Genomic DNA, 17,334 nt, shown 5'->3' on the forward strand with positions numbered 1-17,334 from the left:
ATGTCTGTCAGCTAATTATGAGTAAAAGCTATGAAATTTCTACAGACACATACAAGGATTTCAGGGAAAGTGATCTACACTTCAATTTTTAGATATCATAAAACAGTGAATTATATCTCAGTATACAATCTTGTTTTATGCAATGCAGTCAATATAGAAGGAAAAGCTAATACTTGAAACAATAAATGAAAAGTTAACTAGAATTTTGTAGTAACAACAAAAACAGACGTTCAGAAAGCAATTAGATTTCCATTAATGCCAGATAAGTATTATAAATCTTGTATTTCATAACAAGTCAAAAATTCTTACCTGATGCAACTTGAAAAATCTTTCAATCTCTTCTCCATCTCCACCTATATTGCTAACAAGAAGATGCCGCAGCTGGTCAACAGGTCTGAGTTTATGAAACATAAAGCTCCCCTAAAAATTACCCAGAATAATATGAAGTTAGAATAAGGTTACTTTACTGGTCATATCAACACACTTCCCAGCAATCTTTAACTTTACTGCTCTCCAAGTTTTCCTTGATTACACTATTGGATCAAAGTGTAAGATGAATGGTAGCTAAAGCCTAGTTCCTGTTCAAATGCAGAAAATTCTCTAGCAAGAAGGCAAAAAAAATACTGCAATGGCTATATACCCTCCAGAAACAGAGTTAGTTTTGCACTTCTTAACCTAATATGAAGCATACAATACAAACATAAACCTTTCATTCTCTTTATATACTTGCTCTATGTATCTCATAAATCTTCAGAATTGCTTGGAAAAAAATTAGGACCAAAAGCATGGTAAGGCTATTTTGCATGCATCCACACTAACTGGAGAGGGTCTGACTAGCTACCATTAAACAAATGCAAGTTGAATCTAAAGGTTGCAAAATATTGATTGTTTATTAAACATCTTTTACAATTCCTTATTTGTTAAGACAGTAAATACCCTAAGCTTTATTTTTAAAAAACAAAGAAATAAAAACAATCAAAAACATTATTCTGGACTTCTATAACAAAGACAAATTCTTTGTTCAAATGTCAGTTGCTAACCATATTTACTCAAACCATACTTTCTGGACAGCCCATTTCTGTTTCAATTTTATACAACCATGAATTTGAACAAGGTTAAAAGAATGTTTCACATGATCTGTATCTACAAGGGTTCTGTCTCCTCAGGCCAACAGAAGTGATTAATGCACTGTACAAGAGAAGCTGTCTCAACAGCTTTGAGTCAATTTATAATATGTACTGACAGTTTCAGCAATATTTCTCTTTTCCTTTTATGTTCAGAATAAAATCTTAAAAATTCATTCAAAATTAATAAACTATGAATAAACATTTCCAGATTTGCATCAGTCTTTCAGCTTTATACTTATTCTTTTGATTTCCTATATTAAGAAGTGCAATACTCACCTGGGCTGAAAGCAGAACAAACTTCTTAGGTGGCAGCATGTGTTGCTGCACAACAACAGGGGAATCAGTTATTGGAACAATATCTTTATTGAGAGGTGTCACAATCTTCTGAACTTTAAAGTCATCAATAGCAGAAAGAGCCCAAGAATGCCCATCAACACGGGTGGTCATCTGAACAATAGATAAACAACATCCAAAGTTTGGTAACAGACAAGGATTTTGTACATCGTGGAGATATTTGACTATTTATTATTTAAAATTACACAGGCAAGAAACTATTCTTGACACAAGAAATCTCAGAGAAAATGAGCAAGTTCTTGCATCATATAGCAGACTATTAGCAAATTTACAGCTATTGCTTCTTTTGTGGGATAGGGACAGTGTTTTTTAAAGGTAAAAAAACTTGTACAATGCTTTTACTGCTACTACCATATAAACAGAGACAATCTGCTAAACATATCAGAATCAAATACTAAAGTTATTATTAATTTATTTTTTTAAGGAAACCAAACATACTGCTACTGGTCATAAGGGTTTGGGAGATTTTCACAGTTGGCAGCAGCTCTTTAAAGATGCCATATGGTAGAGAAAATGCTCCTGAAAACTCTATACACTAATGAGGAAAAACTGCTGTTCAGTAACATGTTGCAAATTTTTGGGGGGAAACCTCATGTCTCTAACTTTAAAATGCTTTGGGAAAACAGAGAAGTCAGTACATGGAATGTTTATATGTATTTTTTTTTGTAGAGAAGGGAGCTGCAGCAATGATAAAACTTCTTGGTAACTGTTACTAAAACAGCAGATAAAACAAAATCTGACCACTATGCTTGTGCAGCTTCCCCGTTCACTTAAATGCTACCATTGCCCCATACTCTTTTTGGACGTGTTAAAAAGCAGCAGAATAGCCTAGTCTTGCTTCAGTGATGAAGCACATGCAATATTCTCTCTGATGTGATGCATAAGGCAACTAAACCAAGCTCCTCCTACAAACTACTGTAACAACTAGGGAAAAAAAAAAAAAAAAGGAAAAAAGGAGGGAAATAATGAAGAGATTGCTCAGAAATTGATCATGCCTGAAAACTAATGAAGACGTAACATATCTGTTTAAGTAAAGAATTCCAGTATCCAATTCCAGTATCTCTACCATTTGTATTTTAGACAAACTTCCTTGCCAGATTTTATCCTTGTAAATGAACACCACTTTGCACTGGGGATCATGCCTTGTACATAATTGTATGTAGCATACAGCATGGCACAGACAATGATATGACATAAATAAGACATTTTCCAATATGTTAACTCTAAGTTGTTTTAGAGGTCAAAGCAATTGTTTTCATACATAGCCTGCATGAAGCTATACAGTATGGATGAACTAGGAATTCCTACTAAGGATACCAGTTTCAATTTACTGTCTAAAATGCCCACTAAACTTTTTTTTTTTTTAAATTTATTTTAAATTTAAAGCTAATTGATTAGTAGCTTTGTAAATGTTTCTAAACTTCTCATTTAAGTTTTTCAGCAACCTACTCATTTCTTGCAGATAGTATTATTGAAGTATCTGTTCTCAGGAAGAAAAAAAAAAACTAAAATCCATCAAAATTACATGAAAGTTTACTTTAGTACCTGTGTTTCCATCATTGGCTTTTGAAAAGGGAAAGAATCATGGTTGATACACCATAGGATGTCATTATCCTCATTTTCTGAAGCTGCCATCAGCAGGACCCCTAGCAAGAACATGGATATTAAGGTTGTATTAGGTGTGATTAATCATGTATCGCACCTATCAATATATACCAAAATATACCACTCTAGCTCATTAATTCCTTATTTACCAAAAATCAATCTTTAAGTCCAAACCACACGATCTGAACAGAAGATAGTATCTCTTGGTTTTCTGTATCCTGGGGTTATTAGTAGGCCACTATCAACAGCATCTTACCTTTTACTCTGAAAGCTAAAACAGAAATGAGTCTACAGTACATAGAAAATGCCTCATAAAAATGAGAACCTAGATTGAAAACCATTTGGAAACTACTTCAAACATAAAATCACTATGCTTGACTGAAAGGGTCAGCAACACCATGGTGTGTCCTCCCATTCCTTCAAATTACATGATATAAGATAGCGTGATAGTAGCTGTCACACACACACACACACAAATAATAACCCCCCCCCCACTGTTCTTCTGAGCTGTGTTCCACTGCTTACCTTTGCTATAAAGAGCTCTGTGAACCTTTGAGGGCTTCTCCACATTAGAAGATGCTGAAAATCCAGGTGGTAAACGGACATGAACCAATGTTAACATAGAAGGACGTGCTGTTGGATGCTTAAATTGTGAAGTGCTAAAATACAGTCGGACACCTAAACATAACAGAGAAAAGGTCAATTACATGCAATTTCTGCTGGTTTTCTCATAAACTACAGATAATAATTTGTGTGATTGGATTATACTTGCATCAAATGTCAAAACAGTTTGGTTACATAAAACAACACACCAGAATCAAATAAAATGTTTCCAAAATTTGTGTTATGCTGTTGTAGTTTAACCTGGCAGGCAGCTAAACATCACATAGCCTTTTGCTCACTTTCCCCCATCCCAGCAGGATGGGGGACTCAATCAGGAAAAAAATTAATAAAAAAGGTAAAACTTATGGATTGAGATGAAGACAGTTTAATAGGATAGAAAAGGAAGAGAAAATGATAATTGTGATGATAAAGGAATATATAAAACACATGATGTTTAATTCAATTGCTCACCACCAGCTGCCAAAACCTGGGCAGTGGGTCCCCTGCCCTAGCCACACCCTCCCCACACAGTTTTATTGTTCACCATGACACTACATGGTATGGAATATCCCTTTGGCCAGTTGGGACCAGCTGTCCTGGTTCTGTCCCCTCCCAGCTTCTTATGTACCCCCAGACTCTTCACTGGCAGGGCAGTAAGTGAAGCTGAAGAGTCCGTGACTTGATGTAAGCACTGCTCAGCAACATCTAACAAACTGTCATTATCAGTGTTATTCTCATCCAAAATACAAAACACAGGACCATACCAGCCACTAGGAAGAAAATTAACTAACCCAGCTGAAACCAGAACATACGTAAAAGGGAAAATGTCTGTCAATTTTGTTAAGCTGTACAGATGTCATTTATCTGTTAAAAAGGGGAGTAAATCACATTTGTTTCTCACCTGCATGTGTGATTGCCAGTAGCTGACAGTCTATGGATTCAGAATTTTCAATCACTGCTATTTGAACAATAGGTTTAAATACGGAACGATCTATTGTTCTAGAAAACAAAACAAAAAAAATACTTTTACTCTCAATCCAAAGAAACAAACAAAAATGCTTTCTTCAAAAAATATACCACAACATTATTGACCTTAAATAAAATATTTTTACTTTATACCTATCATACATTTACCTGGCAATGCTCCCAGCAGCAGAAACTATAGCATTTTGTGAAAGAGAAGTAACCCTGGTCATTCCTTGACCATCTTGACCCAAATCGTAAACCTGCAATTTAAGGTTACAGCTTAGAGATTTAAAATTGCATTACTTCATACAGCCTCATCTATTATGCAGCAACTCAAACACTACTTTCACACCATCATCATGTTTCTATATGGCTGAAGGGAAGATCAAAAGGCTATTGTTTCCTCATAAGAAATTATTTTAGGTCATTGGTAAACACTTGTGAAAGAAAGATGAAGATAATAATATCCTGACACAACTATAGAGAGTTCCTAGGTACTGAGGAAAACTTAAAATATTTATATACACATTAGTAGCATTGCAAAAAGTCATTAAGAATAAGTAACATACTTGCAGTACTCCTTTTTCTGAACGTGTGTATAAGATATTTCGCGAGTTGTCAATGGCAATTTGAACTACAGGATCTTGGGAGGGGGAAAAGAAAAAGGAGAAGTAGCAAATTAACAATGGAATCAGTGAAAACAAGTTTAAGTCAGAGTATCACTAAAATAAATAACCGAAAGGCAACAATAAAATGCAGGAGCCCCAGACAACTCTTAGGGGAAATGATATAAAAGAGCAAACAATTTCACACAACTATTAGTAAACTAAAAGAAAATTGAACAACAAAAAAATGTAATTATTTCAAGTTTACATTAAATTATTGGGTAAGTCTTTTGTATTGGTACTTACCATCCTCTGAGAACGTGAACTGTAGCAACGAAGGAATAAGGAAAGACAGTGTGCTCTTTGAATGATTAATTTTTCTACATCGCTGGCTAAACCAACCTGCCTCAGCCTACAATTTAAAACAGACACATCGTTGAAAAAAAAAAAAAGCAAAACAAAAACCAAGCTGAACTATTAGTTAACACAAACAAAAAAATGTCATTAACAGTACAATTATGAAAAGAAGTAAAAATCTAAATGCCTGCATGTAACCCATAATTACCTGGTAAGCTACTTCATACAAGCAGCCATCCTTTCCAGCCAAAAAGATACGTCCATTATCAGTGGATGTTATTGCCAGAATGTAAGTATTGTCAGTAGGGAGTGAATAGAGAGGGTCTGGTAGCAGCTGCATTCCTCCAGACATACTGTCATTGAGTGACCCAGTACCTTAAATTAACAAATAAATAAAACTCTTCAGTTTTTAAGCTCTAGAAATGTTATAGATTTATAAACATTATTGGCTTGTGATTAGAAGCATTTCAGAAAACATGAAAAATTACAGGAGATTTTATAGTTACTAAAACAGACCTGGAAAAGCTATTCTTTTAAGTGAACTGCAGAGTAATCAATCTTCTGTTTTTTAAAGAAATAAAGCAAATACACTCTATAGATTTCAAAGTATGGACGTACAATATTTTTATAATGTTTTTGTACATTTGTCGTATTTTCTGAGAGTTGTATTCTTCTCTAAATCCCAACAATTCTAAAACCAATTTCTGCATTTCTCTTTAACAGCATGATAATACAAAAAGAGAACAAAATGATTGCAACCCTCTTTTTTTTTCTTTTTTTTAAACAATTCTGTATTGTTTCCTCTTAATATATATGGAATGAAAAACTTGGTATCAGGTTCTTGTTTTCTGGGATTAGAATATAAATGCCAAACAGGTTAACAAACTGCATTCATCATCTGTTATCTAGATTCATGTCCATCTTTTCCTTCCCTCTTGAACACGTGGTTTAATTAACAGGAGTATCTGTTTCAAAAGTTCTGTTCATGTTAAACAAGTGAATAATATTACTCAACCCTCCTATGGAAGTCCTGGATACAGCATGTGCACACCCTAAGAAAAGGGAAACATTTTACCACATTTCGAACATGATTTAAAAATTAGCAAATGTTCTTGTGTTCTTTCCTTTTTTTTTTTTTTTTTTAAACTAGCTATTAATGAAATAACCATTGTATATTTATAGAGTTGTTAATTCACAACTGAGAATACTACTGTAATACATGTATGTTCTTTAATTCACGTGGAAGAGAAATGGAAGAGAAAAAAAAAAGAGAACTACCTGCTTGTATATTAGAGCAACTGAGCCCTAAAATCACAATATCCACAGGAGTTGCCAAAACAAGTAAGTGTCGTACATGAGGCTGGAATATACCTAAAGTGCGGAAGAAAATTAGATTTTAGTTTGCAGTCAGCTCTCAGACTCACAATGACTGTATGTATTCATGATGTTGATACAGTGAATGGTAAGAGGGAACAGTCATATTTAAGACCTAAGAATCTGTGAAACTCTAGAATTACAAAACAGTATCAGTCAGCAGTTCAGTTTCCAGTTCATGTAGTAGAAGAACTTAAAAATGGCATTTTATTCTTTTTTTTTTAATTTTTATTTTACATTCAATCTTACTACCATTGTAACTTTGATATTATCTAAGCAGTAGCTATCTAAAGAACTGCATGTGCTAGAAACCAGGATCTCAAGGAAGTTGTCACTTGAATGGGACAACTTATAAGCAGTACAAATGTTAGAGTATGATGTAAGTATGAGCTTGCAAAAAACACAGGCTCAGAGTAAATGATTGTTAAGCTAAACATTATCTTTAGCTTGTAATTTAATTTTGTGATGTTTCTAAAAACAAACCTAAACATTTATCTTGCATATAGATGCAAAACACAGATTTTTACACACACAGACATAAAAAACATGTACAGAAAATTCATTAGCTGTCCAGTCATGATCACTCCTTACCTCCCTTTGGTTTTACAAGACCCACAGCAAGGATAGTTTCACTGAGGCCATCAAAATAAGCTAGATCTCCCCTGTCAACAAACGAGGAAAAAAACCTGCATAAGACTTGTTACGTAGTATCACACAATTACAAAATAAAACAAAGTCAGGTAGTCTATATTTAAATATTATTAATAGTTATTGTAATACTGTGAATATGTGCTATAACATGCTGAAGCCATCTACACCATTTGATTTGGGTGAAAACAGGTCCACTGAATGGAATGACAGAAAAACTGAAGCCAAATGGTAGTATTTTATACTTCTAGATTTTGTTAATTCATGCATTCTACTCTGAATTGCACAAAGTATCACCTACAACGCCAGTTAACATCTAGAGGAAGGAACATACATTATACCTTTTTCTCATAAAGAAACATATTATGCAAAAATTAAAAAAATTCTACCTCCTCCATAGTACCTTACCTTTAGCACCATGCATAATAGTGTTATCTGGTGAATGTATTTAATTAATATATTTTAAACTTTGTGACACAATGTAAATGTATAGAGGAGCTACATGAGGAGCAATCTTAACTTTAATCTTAAGAAATTCAACAAATTCCATAAAACAATTCATACGAGAATTCTTACAAAAAATATAATTCTTAAAAAAGCAGAATTAGACAAATAAGGAAATGAACATGGAAATTATAAACTGCCATTTGAAAAGATGTTGACATTATTTTCAGTGTTATGCATCTATTAGACAGGAAAGCTTCAATCACAATACTTTAAAAACAGTTAGAGTATATAGCCAAGGTACTAAGGTCACATAATTTATCATTGTGGAAATGACTGGCTGCTGTATGTGTATTAGTGTACTTACCAAATCTACTTACGTTAGTTAGGCAATTGGTGTATAATTATACTTCTCTGGGGCATAATGAAAACCCTAGCCATAATACAGCAATAACTTTGGGACATTAGCTATGTCAAACCCTAAGCAAATACATTTTCTCTTCTTTCATCTTTACATGATTTGGGAGCACTATTACTAACTCTTGAAACCCCTTAAACACTGATTAGTTAATAGTTTTAGTAAAACCTAAAATGAATTAAGACAACTTCATCTGAATAGGATTCCTCTGTGCTACAAGTAAACCATTTCCCACTGCTATGATTACTTAATTCCAACATAATACCGTCAGGAATGCGTTCTGTACGTACCCATCTTCATAGTTCCACATAAAAATGTCACTGTCAATGGTTAGCCACGCTCTGCTGATCTCTGGAAATACTCCCATCATACAATTGCATTGCATATCTGAAGCATTGCTGATGTAAGGACTAAATGCATTTTGACAAACAAAGGCAAAATCTCCCTTGAACATTTAAAAAAATTACTGCTTTACATACAGAGGCAGACAAACTATAAACATAAAGCATAAACATTTGAAGTTCCTCATACAGGAACTAATTCCACCAGCACCCCTATACAAATTGACTTTGTTGTGACTTTATTGGACCCTTAAAAATGGAACATTAAAACCACCAAGGTTCATTTCTAGGAGTCTGACAGAACTATTGGGGAAAAATGATTATGAGAGAGCAGAAGTTTGTTTCTATTGTTATTACATACTCAACCTAACACGCTACTTTTCATCAGGATACGTCCAAACTGCTCCACTAGCTCCGGAGGAAGCGGGACTCTGCGGACTGAGCTGATCTCTGGAAGGTTAGGTATCGACAGCAGACCCGGACCTTGCAAAGGATAGTCCATATCTGTCATACCAGAAACGGTAGGGCTACCTGCAATTAAGAATAACAGCATGGAAAAAAGTTAGACTTCTCATAATGAATCAGTTGCTTAAGGAAAAAAAAATAGATCTCTATCTTTTCATGATTTTTTTTCCCAGCTCCGTGAAAACAGAGCTGCAATCAAACCCTTAGGATAAGCCATTCCACCCCCAGCCTACTCTTTACCCCATTTCCTCCACGGGACTGTGTAGCCCTGTTTCCACTGCATGGCGAGGCATACAGTGGACACCCTCCTCTCCACAGCCCCCTGGGCAGCCGCAGGGAGCACAAAAGGCGTGTTTGGGAAGCGCCATCCCCGCTACACGTGGCGCAGCGCTCCCAAAAAGCGGCAGCATTTCGGAGCAGCCCTTCGCAGCTCTCCGTGCTGGGCGCCCTGCGGCCCCGCAGCACGGAGCTGGCCGCGGAGACAACCCCGGGCTCGCCCCCACCCCCCGGGGCCCCTCACCGGGCGCGGGCACGGCCAGCAGCTCGGACAGGTCCGGGTAGCAGCGGTCGTCCTGGATCTGCCGGTCGATGATGCGGCCCGCGGCCTCCAGCGCCTCCTGCGCGGCGGGCGCGGCGGGGCTCATGGCAGCGGGCATGGCCGGGCCGGGCCGGGCGGCACCGGGAACGGCACCGGGACCAGGACCAGGACGGGGACGGGGACCGGGAGCGGGAGCCGCAGCAGGGAAGCGGGAGCGGGAGCCACCCGCCCGCCTCTCCGCGCCAAATCCCGGCGGTCCCCGCGCTGCTGACGCCGTTCCGCCGGGCGGGGACAACGGGGGAGAAGGGGCAGGAGGAGGTGGCCCGGCCCCGCCGCTTCCTCCCCGCGCTGTTGTGGTTCCGGGCCGGCCGCGGCATGGAGCCGCCGGAGGGCGGTGAGCACCGGCACCGCCACCGCCACCCGGACCCGGACCCGGACCCGGACCCGGACCGGGACCGGGACCGGGACCGGGACCCTCTGCTGAGCGCTTTTATCATCCTCCCTCTTTCTCTTTGCAGACGCCGAGATGCTGGCGGGACCCGACCCGGAGCTGGCGGCCACCATGGGCTTCTCCGGCTTCGGTGAGCCCCGAGGGGCTTCTAGGGACGGCTGGGGGTCCCCCGGGTTGGCTGTGGGGTGTGGGGGGCTGGCGGTGCTGGGGTGCTCCCCCCCCCCAAGCTTTGGGATCCCTCCCTGCAGCAGCCTGTCAGTCTCTTTCTTAACCCTTTTTCCATGTTTTTAGGGAAGAAAGCGCGCACGTTTGATCTCGAAGCCATGTTCGAGCAGACAAGAAGGACCGCCGTGGAAAGGAGCAGGAAGGTCTTGGGTAAGGAACTGGGGGGTGCTGACGCTTTAACGCATCCTAAAATATGTTTTGCTCATTTTGTGCGTTGGGGTGATGAGCGAGGTGACTCCGACTGGCTACTTAGAAAAGAAGTGTGGTTTTGCTGCAAAAGGACAGTCCTAAATCATTTGGGGATTGGTAAGCAGGCAAGTTACTAACTTACGCACGTTGTCAGAGCATGCAAGAGATCTGCCTGTGCCAGGTTCCTGTTGTGTGGCATGGAACACGAACACAGCAAAAAGCTGAATTCACCTAAAAGACTCTCTTATTTGAAATTTTGGAAGTTCCCTTCCAAAATTCAAACGAAACTTGCTACAAAGAGCAAGTCCTATGACATACAGTGGGTTATATAATAGCCTGCAAGTTTTTCTGTCTTCTGTTGTGCTGGTAATGTAGGGGGGGTTTCAAAGTGGTGGCTTGAGAGTAAATAGTGATGGAAATTGTATGTTTTGCTGCCCATATCCAAGCAAAAAACATTCAAAAGATGGTTCTTAGGGAGATACTTGTGTTTGTGGTGTTTTTTTTTTACTGTATGGGCTGCTGCAGGGAAAGGTAACTCCATCCCTGTCAGACCAGGCACAACCTAGTGTAGTGTATTAGAACTCTCTTTGACAACACAAATGCCTATGTTTTCTCCTTCCACTTGGACAGCATGTCCAAAATTTTTTTTTTTTTTTTAAAAAAAAAACAAAAATCAAAAAACAAAAAACTGATACCATTGTGGTTGAGCAGCTTTTGTCCTAAATTAGGCTTAATTTGCTTTCTGAACCGTTGCAGTTTGTTAAAACTGTAGACTTGAAGCCTCTTATTAAGAGAATGCAATTTTGTAAGACAGAATAAGATCGATGCAATGTTTGGTTTTATCTTTTTTGATTCTATGCAGAATCATGCGAATAGACCACTTTGGAGGCTTGTTGACTTTATGGATGTTAAAACACCATGAAATTCAAATATACAAGATTTCCAGAACTTGATTTGAACCCTTTTTTGAACTGACTAAATTTAAGCATAGTAAAACCTCTTCTGTGTTGAAAGTGTTTTCAGATGCAATACTCTTTCATGTCAAGCTATCGTCTCATCTTGGAGATCACCTACTTAAACCATGCTTTAGATCAGGAGGAAAATTCAATAAGTGTAATGTTTTTAAGTTAAGACATCTTGAAGTGCGTTTGGAACTCTTGCCCCCCTTCCCACCATCCAAACAAATTTCTAGGATCTAACCCATAAAGGAAACACAGCATATTATTCATTACAAAATTAGTCATTTTAGCAAAAATGACAAAGCTTTATATGTAATTCAGCTTTTTTTTTTTTTTTTTTTTTTTGTAATCTGAGCATTTTCAAATTTCTTAAAATAACCCTAAGTTGACTTTCAACTATAGTAATTTTTATAGGAATATGTAATAATTATAGGAGTTATTAAGATCTGGGGAACTACAGGCCAGTCAGTCTCACCTCTGTGCCTGGCAAGATCATGGAGCAGATCCACCTGGAAACTGCTAAGGTGCATGGAAAATGAGGAGGTGACGGGTGACAGCTAACATGGGTTCACTAAGCGTAGATTGTCCCTGACAAACCTGGTGGCCTTTTCCTTTGGGATTACAGCATTGGTGGATAGGGGAAGAACAATTGATGTCAGCTACTTGGACTTGTGCAAAGCATTAGGCACTGTCCCACACAATATCCTTGTCTCTAAATTGGAGAGACATGGTTTTGATGGATGGACCATTTGGTGTGTAAGAGCTGTGGTCAACAGCTCAGTGTCCGTGCAGAGATGAGTAACAAGTGGTGTTCCTCAGGAGTCAATATTGGAACTGGCATTGTTTAATGTCTTTGTTGGTGACATGGACGTTGGGATTGAATGCACCAATGTTGCCAACAACACCAAGCTGTGTAGTGCAGTCAACATGCTGGAGGGAAAGGGATGCCAACCAGAGGGACCCGGGCAGACTTGAGACGGGCCCATGTGAACCAGGTCCTGCACCTGGGCCAGGGCAATCCCAAGCACAAAGACAGGCTGGCTAGAGAATGGATTGAAGGCAGCTCTGAGGAGAAGGAACTGGCGGCGTTGATTGATGAGAAGCTTAACATCAGCCAGCAATGTGTGCGTGCAGCCCAGAAAGCCAACTGTGTCCTTGGCTGCATCAAACGTAGTGTGGCCAGTGGGTCAATGGAGATGATTCTTTCCATCCACTCCGCTCTTGTGAGACACCACCTGGCGTCCTGAACCCAGCTAAAGGACCTCCAACATAAGCACATGGACCTGTTGAGTGAGCCCAGAAGAAGGCCATGAAGAGGATCAAAGGGCTGGAGCACCTTTCTTGTGAAGACAGGCTGAGGGAGTTGGGGTTGCTCATTCTGGGGAAGAGAAGGTTCCTGGGAGACCTCACTGCAGCCTTTCCATACTTAAGGGGGTCCTGCAGGAAAGCAGGATAGGGACTCTTTGTCAGGGAGTGGAGTGCTAGGACAAGGAGTAATGGCTTTAAACTAGAAGAGAGTAGATTTAGATTAGATATTAGGAAAAAAAATATTTCCCGTGAGGGTGGTGAGGCAATGGAATGAAGAAGAAGCAGTAGATGCCCAATTGCTGGAGGTTTTCAAGGCCAGGTTGGATGGGGTCCTGGGCAACCTGGTCTAGCAGGTGACATCCCTTCCCCTGGCGGGGGGGGGGGGGGGGAGGAGGGTTGGAATTAGATGATCTTTAAGGTCCCTTCCAACCCAAACTTTTCTATTCTGTCACTTTATATAGATCTGAAAATGAAGAAAGTTGTTTTACTGTCCTCAGCAGGCCTCTAATTGTATCTGTTTTACAAAAATCTTGATTATTTGTCAATTATGTGTTCTTCATATTCAGAGGCTCGAGAAAGAGAAAAGGAAGAACAGGCTGAAAAAGAACTTAAAAGTCGACACGCTGATTCATCGGCTTCAGCCTCAAGTGCAACAGGAGTTGGGTCCACATTAAAACCAAGGTACTTAATTATGGTGGGAAGCGTCATTTAACTTTTCTTAGCTGAAAGGGCTTTTTTCAGTTGTATTTTTTTATTTTTTGTTGAGTTCGAGTGAGTGTGGAGAGTGGGTGGGGGAATGATAATTGCTTAACTTACGTGAACATGCCTATGCTATCTGATGTCTTAGAGTGGAAATGCTGTTATTTATCTGTACTTTCTTGGATGTGTCAGTATTTGTAAATATTGCAGTTGTATATATTTAATAGTTAAGGTTATGTGTTAAGTAACTATTAAAATTGTTTGGCATGCTTTAAAAAAACACAGCAATATTATCTGTTTATTTTTTTGAAAATACATCGTCAAATACAGAGCATACAGGTGCTGACTTTATTGGATATATAGGATATACTTGTTCAAGCCTACTAAAGAATAGCAAAGTTAGGTGGAGAGACTAAGTGTACATACCGTATGGAGTAGTGGTAGGACTGCATAAATATTCTGATTTGAAATTTACTCCACAACTTTTTTGAAGTTTGCATGGCATTGACAAATAGCAGATGTTACTGCTTTGACTATTTGTATTCTTCAATGCTGCAAAACCCGAAGTAGCAACATGTAACAGAGGCCACATCACTCCTTCGAGTTTGTTGACATCAATATACTGTAAATTTATAGGGTTTTCTATCTACAGAAGTCTTACAACCCATATACTACTCTGGTACACTCTTTATGTGTCTGCTAGGCTGATTGTATGTGGTGGGTTTTTACAGACAAGCCTGCAGCATTGCAGACTGTGAACAAATTTCTTCTTTGCCTGTTATTTGTGGAAAGCACAAATGAGCTGTGGACTCGCACTGAAATAACGGGTCACACAACATACTTCCCTATAGATCTGTATTATGTCTTACATAGGAGGGAGAAGTATGTGCTCCTGTTCACTTTTGATGCTCTTCCTAGTGAAACAATAGAGACTGACAAGAATTAGATTGTGTATATATGGGTGACTTCAATATAAGTATTCAATTAAAACAAATAGTAGGCAGATGATACAGGGTGTTTTCTGTCATTTCACTAAGGGATTTGAGAGAAGAGTATTCTAGGCTCTTTGGATAAAAGAAAGTAATAATTATCTATCAGCATTATGAGTTACAAAGTAGGCTCTGGTAACTCACCAAGGTCCTGTTTATAATAAGTTTTTGTTGTTTTTTTAACTGAGGACTGGCATGAAAAACTCACAGAAATGGAAGGTGAACGTGTTAACTTGCAGTATTATATTTCCTTGTAAATTATGGTACTCAGTTTAGAACTTAGTGCTTAAAACAGAAAGCTAGTGAAGGAGACACACCATTGTGCCTCAGCCTAAATTCAGTGGGATAATCCTTCAACTGGCAGTTGAAATCTGAATTATAGGACTCAAGGGTATTGTTTTTTATGATGTAGATTTTAGTTACTAAAATTGAATTTACAGCTTATTCTTTTTCTCTGAAAATGGCAACGCTATTTTTTTTTTTCTTTAAATTCCACATATATTTATCTATCATAGTGGCTCTCATACTAATTTTACAATTGTTAGCAAGGGGTTGTTTAATACAAAATGGTGTGATTCTAGTGATTCTTTTTGCTTTTTGAATTAATTTGCTAGAGAGAAATGATTGCAATAGTTATAGTATTTACACACGTATGCATAAGGACAATAGTAATTATACTTTGTGAAAGAAAAGCATAGAGTCATAGAATGGTTTGGATTGGAAGGGACCTTAAAGATCACCTGGTCTCAGCCCTCCTGCCATGGGCAGGGACACCTCCCACCAGACCAGGTTGCTCAAAGCCTCATCCAACCTGTTCTTGAGCACTTCCAGGGATGGAACATCCACAATATCCACAATTAAAAAATGCTAGTATATAAAAAATAAAAAGTCTAAGAAATTAAAGTAGATGATGTGAGGCGAGTTAACACATGGTGGGGGGGAGGGGCAGGGAAATGCCCACATACTTACACAACTCTCTGAATGTTTTTCGTTATTTTCAGTCTGTGTGCCATCTGTACTCTAATCCAGCTTTCTATTTTCCTCTTAAAAGCATGTTTTACTTATTGAGGAGGTAATGAGGGAAAGCAAAAAATAGTTCCTTATATTCCTCTGAATTGTGGGAAAGGGGTTGCTTTAACAGCATTTGGTAGAGGAAGACTGTACGGCTGAAAGTTGAAACAAGTGCCATGATACATCTGCTCTCTTGTTTTGTCATTTCTGCCAGCACCCCCTGTCACAGTCTGACGAATGTTACTCAGCTAGACGGGCTTTTGGCCTGGCTGTGTTGGGCTGTTCGTGTGTTTGACTGCCTTTCCTGCTGGAACAGAGTAAAACAGCAGCTGTAGCTGAAATCCTTGGATATCTCTGCCAAGCTTGGAGTGTGGTGAAAAACAGCACTGAATTTCTGATCATTTAATATGAAGAATAATTGCATAGCCTCTCAAAATGCTGAAGTGTTTGAATGTATTGATTCTGCCTAGTAAATAAGGAAACTATATGTTTAGGCAATTAGGGTGGAAGCTAGGTATTGTTCTTGAGTGTCTGTAGAAAGATCTAAAAGTCTGTGACTCTGGGATTGGAGGGGCCTCCTTCAGTCATTGCATTGTATACACTCCTACTGGCAGCTACATGGTTTCGTTCCATTCCAAACTAACTAATTTTTTTGGCTTTTAGGGAAAAGCTATGTGGTTTACTAGTCTGGGAACATGTGTCAGTTTTTTCAGATCAACTCGTCACACACAGCGTGCTAAGGCCTTGCAGAGAGATCTGGACAAATCAGAGAACTGGGCAATCACCAATAGTATGAAGTTTAACAAGAGCCAGTGCTGGATTCTGCATCTGGGAAGAGGTGACCCTGGCTGTACATACAGACCGGGGGGTGCGAGGCTGAAGGGGATCTTGGTGTTCCCATCAACCTCAAGTTAAGCATGAGTCACCAGAGTGCCCTGGCAGCCAGGAGGGCCAACCATGCCCTGGGGTGCATCAGGCAAAGCACTGCTAGCTGGTTGAGGGAAGGGATTGTCCTGCTCTGCTCTGCGCTGGTGTGTCCTCACCTCCAGTACTGTTTGCATCCTTGGGTGCCACAGTATAAGAAAGAGATAAAACTGTTAGAGAGTGCCCAAAGGAGGGCTACAAAGATCGTGAAGGGCACAGAGGGCAAGATGTATGAGGAGCAGCTGAGGCCTCTTGGTTTGCTCAGCCCAGAGCAGAGCAGGCTGAGGGGAGGCCTCATGGCGGCCTGCAGCTCCCTCACGAGGGGAGCGGAGGGGCAGGCGCTGAGCTCTGCTCTCTGGGGACAGCGACAGGACCCGAGGGAACGGCATGGAGCTGGGACAGGGGAGGGTCGGGCTGGGGGTTAGGGAAAGGTTCTGCACCCAGAGGGTGGTCGGGCGCTGGGACAGGCTCCCCAGGGCAGTGGCCACATCACTGAGCTGCCGGAGTTCAGGAAGCATTTGGACAACATTCTCAGACATAGAGTCTGATTTTTTGGGTGGTCCTTTGGGGACCCAGCAGTTGGACTTGATGATCCTTGTTGGGTCTTTTACAACTTGGATATTCTATGATTCAATCTTATAAAATAGTTAATTTTGGTGATACTGAACTTGAAGAATTTTGAAGGACCCAAATGTCCTTCTTTTTACCTCTTACGGTAAAAGGACATTGATTGT

The 17,334-nt window shown here is 39.5% G+C and overlaps 2 protein-coding genes across 2 annotated transcripts in view; one reads left to right on the forward strand and one right to left on the reverse strand.

Moving 5' to 3' along the window:
* Positions 1-10,099, reverse strand: part of NUP155 (nucleoporin 155) — a 30,177-nt gene extending 20,078 nt beyond the window's left edge. The window contains exons 1-14 of the mRNA XM_084503669.1: positions 9,828-10,099; positions 9,236-9,373; positions 8,792-8,888; positions 7,583-7,653; positions 6,896-6,988; positions 5,826-5,992; positions 5,567-5,672; positions 5,225-5,298; positions 4,824-4,915; positions 4,591-4,688; positions 3,612-3,764; positions 3,027-3,127; positions 1,404-1,574; positions 310-420 (exon numbers count right to left, since the gene is read on the reverse strand). Coding sequence (XP_084359795.1) covers positions 310-420; positions 1,404-1,574; positions 3,027-3,127; positions 3,612-3,764; positions 4,591-4,688; positions 4,824-4,915; positions 5,225-5,298; positions 5,567-5,672; positions 5,826-5,992; positions 6,896-6,988; positions 7,583-7,653; positions 8,792-8,888; positions 9,236-9,373; positions 9,828-9,963 — 1,608 coding nt within the window. The 5' untranslated portion in view covers positions 9,964-10,099. The remainder of the gene's footprint in view (positions 1-309; positions 421-1,403; positions 1,575-3,026; positions 3,128-3,611; positions 3,765-4,590; positions 4,689-4,823; positions 4,916-5,224; positions 5,299-5,566; positions 5,673-5,825; positions 5,993-6,895; positions 6,989-7,582; positions 7,654-8,791; positions 8,889-9,235; positions 9,374-9,827) is intronic.
* Positions 10,089-17,334, forward strand: part of WDR70 (WD repeat domain 70) — a 139,255-nt gene continuing 132,009 nt past the window's right edge. The window contains exons 1-4 of the mRNA XM_084503670.1: positions 10,089-10,239; positions 10,364-10,426; positions 10,588-10,671; positions 13,544-13,658. Of these exons, the coding sequence (XP_084359796.1) occupies positions 10,221-10,239; positions 10,364-10,426; positions 10,588-10,671; positions 13,544-13,658 (281 nt within the window). The 5' untranslated portion in view covers positions 10,089-10,220. The remainder of the gene's footprint in view (positions 10,240-10,363; positions 10,427-10,587; positions 10,672-13,543; positions 13,659-17,334) is intronic.

This window comes from Aythya ferina (assembly GCF_964211825.1).
Source record: "Aythya ferina genome assembly, chromosome: Z".
In the NCBI taxonomy this organism is placed as follows: domain Eukaryota; kingdom Metazoa; phylum Chordata; class Aves; order Anseriformes; family Anatidae; genus Aythya; species Aythya ferina.